The sequence below is a fragment of the Pygoscelis adeliae genome, unplaced genomic scaffold (genome assembly GCF_000699105.1).
Source record: "Pygoscelis adeliae isolate BGI_AS28 unplaced genomic scaffold, ASM69910v1 Scaffold67, whole genome shotgun sequence".
Classification (NCBI taxonomy): domain Eukaryota; kingdom Metazoa; phylum Chordata; class Aves; order Sphenisciformes; family Spheniscidae; genus Pygoscelis; species Pygoscelis adeliae.
Window position 1 is genome coordinate 383,366 of NW_008825271.1, and position 10,103 is coordinate 393,468.

Genomic DNA, 10,103 nt, shown 5'->3' on the forward strand with positions numbered 1-10,103 from the left:
GAAGACTTGAGTCATTCAAAGACTCGTGTAACACTGGCCTTAGCAGTGGCCTCCTTTCCTTCTGTCTCTATTCTTGTAACAACCACCTATGGAAGCAAGTGTACTTCTATTTCTAATAATTGTTCAAACAAACCTCAGCCTCAATTTTTTTTTCTTTTTGACCACTGGCAGGAGGAATATCACCTTTCCCATATTTCCAATGCTTTAGGCACACATGAGAGTTTTCTCTCACACTTTCCCTTATATTGATAACATATGAAATCTATTCTTAAAAAGTCAAAACAAATGGGGAAAAAAAAAAAGCCAACAATGTTATCTCCTGGCTCCATACCAAAGCCAAACAAACAAACCTTTCAACACCATGTCTCTTCTCACAATGCCTTCTGATAGCCATCGGCCAATGAATAATGAGAAAAACAGTTACACTAAAAATAGCATCTCCAAATTGTGGGGAAGTCGACAGAAGTTGTCAGGCCTCCAGGGCCAGATACTCACAAAGAAAACACGCCTATTTTTTCTGCAGTTACTATTCAATAAATGGTCCTGCTTTTTGGCCTCTGGAAGGACTGCCAATTTTGCATCTGCTCTGAGCATCTAATCAGAGTTTATTTTTTCACTACATCTGTCTTTGAGAAGCGGACACTGCAAATACTTTAGTTTTTCCATCATGAAATATTTAGCTTGTACTCCTCATACTGTAACTAAACTGTCACTTATAAGGGGGAAAAGCATTACCAGCATTTTTTTAATGTAAAAGAATATGTTCACACATCAAATCAGATATCCCTCAGCTACAAGCTCTTTGGTTCCTTTTTCCCCCAGTACAGCCAGCTTCACTTCTGGGGGAATGACATCAGTAGAGGAACTATTTTAAAATAAGTTAGATTCCTGCTTGGTCCAAGGAGGTCGTCTGACAAATAAGGTCATGAACAGATGAGATGCAGACACTTTTCTTCCGCCTCTTCTCCCCCACGCCCTCCCTTCTTCCCAACGCCACTCCAGTGATGGTCTGCCTTGCTTTAAACTGCATAGCAGAATAGACAAAGGAAGAAAACAAATGGTATGGGGAAATACAGCCCTTTTCCCAATTTTCCACACAAAGAGGTTAAACAGCGGTGGGAAGAGGGGCAATCAGGAAATTACGTCTGTACCAAGTGATCTCTCTTTCCATCTTCAAGTTAAACTGAGGAGCTCTCTAAAGGAGGATGTTGCTTGCAGGCAACTATGCAAACTCTGAAGCACTAACCAGCACTCTTAGGACTTTCAGAAAACTTGCTCATATTAAACCACTTGTGCAGCTGGGACCTTTATAATTGTCCATATTCCACTCGGTTCCCAAAGAGAAACCTCTGCTCCTTCAGGACTCAGTGTGGAGAGGATACAGACTTTGGCACTCGTAGCTCATTTGTCATTCTCAGTATTTTTTTTTTCAGTAAGCCACATCTTGTAAACAGAATTAAACAGAACAGAATAATACTTCTTGCTTTATGTCTTGGCTAATCCCATCCATTTCATAAGCACTGATAGCTCCTGTAAAATGCAGCATTTATTACCCTAGGAGCAGGATCAGCAGGTGAGTGCTGTGACCTCTGCCGGTATCTCGAACCCTGTGCCAGGAGGTTGCAGTAGTAGAATACATCTTCAGTTGTATTATGTGCAATCACAACTCGGTAGCGAATCAAACCAGCACAGCAATGCCAGCAGCTGCCAGTTAGGGCTTAGTTAGTAGCTCTCAGTAGCTTCCAGGATGAAGCATAAGGTTACCGAAACAATTATCACTGGCCAGGCCAGCAATTGTTCTAGTGTTTCTCTCCTATTTCACATGCCTGCTTGAAAGACCATTTCCCCGATGCCCCACTGCAATAACTTATTTTATACATACACAAAACTTGATTTTACTGGGAATGACACATACAGCTTAATAAAATAATTCACGCAAACACAAGGGCAAGAGGCTCAGCCAGACTCCAGTCAATCAAAGCTGACATGCTCTAGGTCCATTCAAAGCATCATTTTCCTTTATTAATTATTTATTAATATTACTTTCACAGATGTTAATGACTTTAAAATAACTTGGTTCCAAATAGTAAGAAGGCCAAACCCCTGCATAAGCAAACACTGTGCAAAACCAATCATACATGCTCCATCCACGTGGACAACTTGCTGGGTAACTATGTGTGTACCTGGGCAGGAAGGAAGGAAAGTGGGAGAGCAGAGGAGACAACTCCTCTGATAATGACCTCCCGATACCAGCATGAAGAATGTCAGTATGCTCATGTGAGATGAATATTGAGCAGCTGATGTGCTGCACATGCATTATCTACTTCATCCCAAGATGGGCTGCTCTTCCACCTGCTCCCTGGGTGTACTGCTTGCTGAGAGATTGATTATCATGAGTCTTCCATCAACCATAAGCTTGCAACAACAACACAGAAAAACATACTTGAAACAGATGAAATAATGAAACTGAAAAACTGCAAAAAGAAGGGGCTATTTCTAAGGGGGGGGGGGGGTTCATTTTTTTGTTTGTTTGTTTTTTTAAGTGACCAGTGAAGCAGGAAGAAGTTGGGGCGGGGGAACCCACACTGAAAGAAGTTGCCATAGAAAAACAGAGCTGTCAATCAGGTCAAGCATTTAAAGAAGACCGTATTCCACTTAATTATTACAGGAGGAGAAAGACAAATAGGAAAACATCTTCTGAAGGAAGATGGCTAGAGTTGCCACCAGGCTTGAATATAAAAGTAACTTTTAAATACAAGAAAACATCCTATGTATCTGCATTAGGTGGGAGGGTATATATTGCACACAGGCTACATTACTGTTCAAACTATAGTTTCACTTCAGTATTTCCTTGTTTCTAGTGGTAAATAGTGCCATAAAACAGAGACAAGCACTGTTTATAGACTGCACCACAAAATTTTGATAGGCTACAAACATTTCAAGCATACATTTACAACAAATATCTAAAACTCTCACAGGTCATCACAACATAATGAATAAATCATCAGTACCAAACATTATTTATTTCAGTCTGCAGAGGACAGCAGTTTTGACAATTCTAATGCTACAGTCACACTTACTGAGTTTATTCTGGTTATGTTAATTAAGCATTGGGAACTAACCAACTCCCAAAGTAGTAAAGCAAATATAATGTTAATTCAAACTCTAAAGAAATGTGTATTGTTTTAAAACCTACTGTGTTGCATGTAAATAACATAGACCATGTTGTAGATATCATTAACCCCAAATTCTGTAAATATAATACTTAGCATGCCCAAGAGCCACTCCAGGAATCCTACCGAACAGTGTGTTTAGATTACTTTATCTCCAAAACTGCATTTCTTTATTCTAATTCAGCAGAAGAAACACATTCTCGTGCAAACAAATCTAGAAGGCAAAGATCTATTGAGTAGAGACCAATGTTATTCCCAAACTGGACATATCCCTAGCTCCAGTAGGATTTATCCAAGACCACACAGATCTACATGGATATCAGCGATAGCAGATCCCTTATTATTGGCAATCATGATTAAAAACAAAGTAATTCAGCTGCAATAATTTTGGTCCCATAGACTTTTTTGACCTAGCTGGTGTTTAGCAGAACACCCTGCAACTTGGAAATAAATTTTGTTTGGAAATAATTGAGAAACGAGGAGGACCCATGATGTAACTCTTGCTGTGTAGCCTACACTCAAAGTGTTGGGACAATGCCTCCCAAATCTACCAGATGGAGATGCCTGTTAAGTAGCTGCCTTTTCAGTGGTCTGTGTTGATTCAGAAGTAATCAATTAATTCATATGAAGACAATCGCATTATGGCAAACATCATTTCACGTGACTACATATATTACAGATAGATGGATAGACATCAAGCTTTTTCTTCCGTAGGGAGATAGCCTGAATCTTAGTCATTTCCTACAATGGCTACTTTACAGCTACCAGAACATAATTAACCTCACATCTCAGTAATTTGTTCTTATCTGCTCTAGCTTTCCATTTTTTCAGTTTTGCATCACAACATAGGTCTTGAAGGAATAAGGAGAACAGTTGCTTCTTTAATTAATGTAAAATGCTGTGAGGAAAAAGTAAGAACAGCAACTCAGAATAATCTAAGGTTGCACACCTCGGCTCCAGTAATTTCTACCTTCTTCACTGCAGGCTAACTGGTCACGGTTTGCAATCTCTTGTTATACAAGTACCGCTACAGAATAAACTACCTGGAAGCCCTACAGTACAGTTACATGTGGTGGCCTGACCCACTTTAACACTTGGCTGTTAATAAAAGCTGTAGATCCACCACCTCAGCCCACCCTTTATTCCCGGTCGAAGGGGAAAGATGAAATTGTTTTACTGTCAGAGCAGCTTCCTTCCCCCGACCCCTCTTTCATGAGGGCCATACCCCCCCACCACACTCCCATCACTGCTCCCACCCCACATCGGCTTCCCGGCATTGAATTCCTGGCCTGTGTAATGGCATTCTGCAGGGCTCAGATAGGTGCCTTTGCAAGGTTAAGGAGGAGGACTGCAAAAAGCTACCCCGCTGAAGTCCAGCCAGATACAAGTATACGTAACAAGTATTGCATGCATTTTTGTTGTACTGATTTATGCCACTAACTATAAGGCTATATCCCCAACATCACATATATTACTTACCATGAAATGTGTACAGCTGTATAAGTATACGTAGCAACTTTAAGCACTAAGAGAGAAGTATTAAGTGACTGACATAATCCTGCAATAACTGTTGCTATTGGTTATGATGTTGCAACTAGTCATTGTTGCAACTAGTTGCATATACTAGCTTATGAAAAAATCAAATGTTACTGCTACCCCTGCATTAATGTCAGCTAAGGTGTAACTGGTTGACATTAAGAATTTCAGCTGAAGAACACAAACGAGGCTCGTTTTACCTTACAGAGGCAACAAGGAATAAGCCCATTTAAACTGCAATCTGTACAAAGCTGAATGACTTAGTAAAAACTTGCTCCAAGGAACCACAAGAGATCTTAATTTGTTCAAATCATTAGTAACAAGAGATTAGCTTTTCAGATAAACAGCTTTAGAAACCAGTGTATTTTCTGCGCTTCGTAAACTGTACTTTATTTGAACTTAATTTCAAGGAGTTTAAAGTAAAGCAGGAAATTAGCCCTTAGCAGTGCAGCCAGATTCATCCTCAGCATCTAGAGGACAAATTAAAAACAAAACCAAAAAAGTCCTCCTTGCCAAAGAACATAATTCTGCTGTCTCATTACTGTTTTGCTAAAATAATTTAATTAGCAGTCTTCAGATACAGGAAGGCATTTATGCTTCATCAGGAAAAGAAGGGCTGGGGGGGTGAATGGTACACGCTGTTCTAGCATACCAGGAACACGGCGCTGAATTCTTCCAGCTACCAGGCCAAAGCTGGATTGGCATACCAGAACTAAGCACTTTTTTGATCCAAAGGAAAAAGAAAAAAAAGCACCAGGCAGTCTAATATTTGCCTACTCTTAACTGCAAATAAGAAGAAACAGTTCAATTGAGGAGCAGTGCTGAGGTATAATAGGTGAATTGGATACCGTGCTTCCGCCTCCCATGCACAAATTAAAGTCCTAAAACCACCCCGGTCCCCATCTTTCATTTTGTTCTGCTCATGCGGGTGCTGACATTTGTCGTTAGGGAATCCCATAACTGAGGCTTTTATATGTAGCTACTTAGGCCAATTCCCCTAGGCTACTCCGTGCGACAGTGTATTTGATTCCTGCAATAAAGTAGTAGTCTAGGCTAATTTCAACATATGTTTCCTCTTTAGAAACTTTTAGATGGGAAGCCTGCTTACAGCGGGACTGCACTCTAGATCTCCAGGACAGCAGAGGCCCCTACAAAAAAGTACTACCCTTTCCTAAAACTAGTTGTTTACTATGGTTTACTGCCTACCGCGTTTAATTACTCATCAGTACCATGCACAAGTACCCTGTGCAGGCAAGAGCCTACGCTTTTGCAAATCCTTGCCATGAGAGCACTTCTACCATCAAATCAGAAGAGCGCTATCTGCATCCCCAGTTCAAATTTCTCATTAGTGCCAGAGTAACCAGCTACTGAACAAGAAACTGAATTACAGTTTAGCTTGAAAATCCCCAGAATTTGGGAATAAGCTGCTGCTTAACCCCTTTTTGGCTCAGATATCAGCTGTATTCATCTGTACACAGGCATTTCTACAGCTCTCCGGTCCATTTTAGCCATATAAAAATAACTTTGCAGAGCCAAACTGTATTTTAACTTCACCAGCATAATCCACAGGTGGATAGGATAAGCCAATTCTAAATGAACTGGCAGAGTTTGAACTGCTAGTTGAGATTAGCTAAAAATATTGCCATGATGCATAAACCCAAATAGAAACCTGCCCCATCTCCCAGGGCAGTATCAATTCTGCAGTCCCAACAGGTGTAAAAAATAATTCATCTTTGTCACTAAACTATACGAATATGCCGGAGGGGGAGGAGAGCTGTTGACAGAGAAGGGGCCATTTGTACATAAATGCTTCCACGCTGCGAATCAAATTTAAAGGTGCCAGGGTACAGGGCCATCAAAAGCCAGTTTCTTCACCCAGAGATTTCCAGTGATCCTATGAATTCAATGCTGCAAAGTTTGTCCCTATATTTTATATGTGAAGTGCTTCAGCCATCTGAGGAAGACTTTGAAACTCGGCCCACATTGAAAGACAAGCCTTCCCTGAAAACGTGGTTTTAAAGCAGGAAACTAGTTAAATGTGATCTTTGTACCCAGGCACTATCTGTTTTGACTTAGTTCCTCAAATCCTTTGAATACCAGTTCAGAGCACATACTCTATAAAACACTCGTGAGAAACTGGCACGTTCCCTCAAGCACGTATTGATGAACCACTATTTACAACTACTGTCATTTAAGTACCTTTTTATTGTAAATAGTGGGATTTGCAAGAACAAACACCAGAAGATCCTCAAGCTGCTAAGAGCTGCTGAATAAACAAGAGTAACATGAATGATTTCCCCCTACCCACCCCCCCCACCCCCCCATCTGAACTGCACAGGCTCAGCCCCGCGTAGAAAATTGCTTGTTTCCTGCCAGCCTCCAACCCCTGCATCTCTGTTTTCTGGGTGGGAGCAGGGAGGGGAATTCAAGGGTGGTTTCTTTGGTTTGTTGCATAAATAAATGCAGATAAAACAACCATTTCAAATGAACACATCCTTCCTAAGACAATTTTGTTGGAGCCTTCAGACAATAAAGAAGATTTATTTTCTCAGCTTCCCCCCGCCCCCAACAGTCCTCCATGCCACAGGGCAAGTTGAGCCCCAGCAACTGTAATTAATGGGTTTGCATACTTAGTCTGAAGGCTGCAGGTCGGCCACAGCACAACAGATACCCACACGCAGGCAAAGAGGCAAATGCACTTACCCGAGAGATAGACAGAGGCACGTTGAAATCCTTGCCCCCTTGAAGTCTGAAACCCCAAGGAGCCGGGCCGACCAAAGACACACTGTAGTTGCTCATGATGTTTAGCATTCAAGGATCAAATCCAAAGAACTGATGCCTGCGGAAGAGGATTAGAGTTTTAATTTAAAGACGATAAAAACAAAAGGCATTGTCTACCATTTTGAAAGCCTTCTTTCTTTGTCTGTGTTCCCCTCCACAGTATAAAAACAGCCAAAAAACCCACACTGTGTCTGTCATTACTTGTGTTTTTATTCCTCACATATTGTTTTCCTCCATAGCTTAGGAAGAAACATAACTAGGGAACTGGTAACATGGATTTGGGACTTTGAGAGCTTCTGGTGCTGTTTGACAACTACTTCTACTAACAAAATACTGTGTGGGGGAAAAAAACCCACCCCACATTAAAGCTCATCTTAAAAAAGTCAATGTTGACACAGGCATTAATTGATAGTATCCCTTAAATCTAAATATGGAAGAAATTAGTACTACTAGCACATTCATTTCTAACAAAATGAGTATCATATGCTGCCATTTCATCAGCTCAAAGCTTGTTTCTAAACACATTATGTCCTGACAGTTTCAAAATGATGTCAAAACATCACAACTTTGAAGTTAATTGGAAGAAAATAAAATCCCCGTGGCTTTTTTATTTTTACAGTAGAGCTTCATATTGGTAGAATTACGCTACAGACAAAGCAGATACTAAAACCAACCCTCAAGTGAAAGCTGTGAACCAAAGCAAAATACCCGTGGACACAACTTAAGGCTGAGGCAGCAAAACTAAAGCAAAACCCAAGCATCTCCCTCCCCTCCCCACAAACGTGCGCGACAAATTACCTTTAAAAGGCAACCGAGGCACTTTATTGCCGTTCAGCGTCAAAGATAAGGGCTTCAGTTTCACCTCAGATAAGTAACGTTACAATGACATCTTAGGTAGTGGATCCCGTCTATTTTTGTATGGTTGAAGCCAGGCAGGAGCACACCAGGGCGGGCTGGTGTAAGACTACACCGGGGCACAGCCAGATTCCATACTCGTACAGGGACATTTAAGGTGGACCTTCAGTCAAGCAGAAGCAAGCAGGCTGCAAACACCACCGAGCTCTGCAAAGCCCGGTTTTCCCTGTTCATACACTGCAGGGGAGGGTGCTGGGTTTTGGTGTTTTTGTGGTTTTTTTTTTTGAGGCGGTGGATTTTTGCAAACGCAGCCCAGCCTTGCGGACCTTCAGAGTGGGGCTGTCACACAGCCCCCACGGGTGCAAGGAAGGACATTTAATATCACTCCCTGAGAAAGCCATCAGTAACGCACGTTTCTGGGTTCACCTCCCAGAGCCACAGAGATCCGCTGCTCAGACCTGTTTCTAAATCAAACGGCAACCTTTATTCACACCGACGGCTACTCAGGTAACAAGAACAGGGCTGCTGGCATTGGGAAGAACAAGATATATATTAGGAAGCAGAATTCGGAGCTGGTAACAGAGGTGCCTGGGTACCTGGGCAGTTCCTGACATGCCCTGCCTGTTGGCATCCAGCAAAGGGGCAGCTCTGACCCCAGGCGCTGACTCAACCCACCCTTAAAAGTCTCAACAAGCACCAACGTATAGAGGGGGAAGCACACACCGCTGAGCTTTCATGTGGCTGAAGAAGAAAAAAAAGAAATAAAAAGCCTCCAGCAAGTTTGGGCTAGGACTCTTAGGGGACTCACCACTAAAGCAAGAACTACAACTCATTTAATTGCTCTGTGCGCTGAATTCCTTATAAAAAAGTGGGTTTTAATTAGCCACAGATTTCTTCCCATATAAAAATACAAATTCTTGTCATTCCCTCTAAATGAAATCCACCGCAGCGACAGGTCACTATAAATTAGACTGCTGGAAAGCAAACCACAGCTAGCGACCAGCAGGCATGCAGTAGGCTTTACCCATCAGTTAAAACTGAAGAACTGTGTAGCGCTTTTTTTTTTTTTTTTAACTGAGTAACAGCTAGTTACAATAACAGACCTAGGAAAAGATTAAGCTATATTAGCAAAGGATACTGTTCTTTTTCATTTGTAGCAACTAGAAATAGGAGGGAAGAGACTGCACGCTGAAACGCCATGCATCACTCATCTTTCCTTTCTCACCCCCTCGATTCTGCCATGTCTGCGTCTCTAGGCTTACAGATACACCAGGAAGGAATAGCAGACAAAGGAGATCTCTTCAAAGTTTAATTTAACAAATTTCTTAAAATATGCTAGAGCAACATCTAGGAGAAAGTATTGCAACCCACCAACCCCGCTTCACGTGGGGAACATTGCACAAACAAACCAGCTAAGGGTGAAATTGTGCAACTTTCATTCAGATAATCAAACGCTTGGTGGATCTGCTTCTGGAAGGGGGAATTTCAAAACCCAGGCAGAAGCGCTCGCCTTCACCACTGCCACCGGGGCACAGAGGCCCAGGAGCCCGAGGGTGGCTAGCGGGGCCCTCCTGCCCCCCGGGAAGGGTGGTTGTGCCTGGGGGACGCTGCGCCAGCACAGGTCCCCGTACCCCCCAGCACGCCCTTTGCCCAGCTCCCCCACCAAAATCCTCTAAGCGCCCCGGGACGAGGAGCCCCACGGCTACCACAGGCTGGGGGGCCACACAGCCCCCCCAGACGCCGGGGCCCGGGACCACG

General features: G+C 42.4%; 1 protein-coding gene across 2 annotated transcripts in view; it reads right to left on the reverse strand.

The window, feature by feature from the left end:
- PDLIM5 (PDZ and LIM domain 5) overlaps nt 1-8,411 on the reverse strand; it is an 84,877-nt gene extending 76,466 nt beyond the window's left edge. For both annotated transcript variants that reach the window (XM_009329755.1, XM_009329754.1), the window contains exons 1-2: nt 8,289-8,411; nt 7,413-7,548 (exon numbers count right to left, since the gene is read on the reverse strand). In XM_009329755.1, the coding sequence (XP_009328030.1) occupies nt 7,413-7,520 (108 nt within the window). In that variant the 5' untranslated portion in view covers nt 7,521-7,548; nt 8,289-8,411. The remainder of the gene's footprint in view (nt 1-7,412; nt 7,549-8,288) is intronic.
- Nucleotides 8,412-10,103: the final 1,692 nt, after the last annotated feature.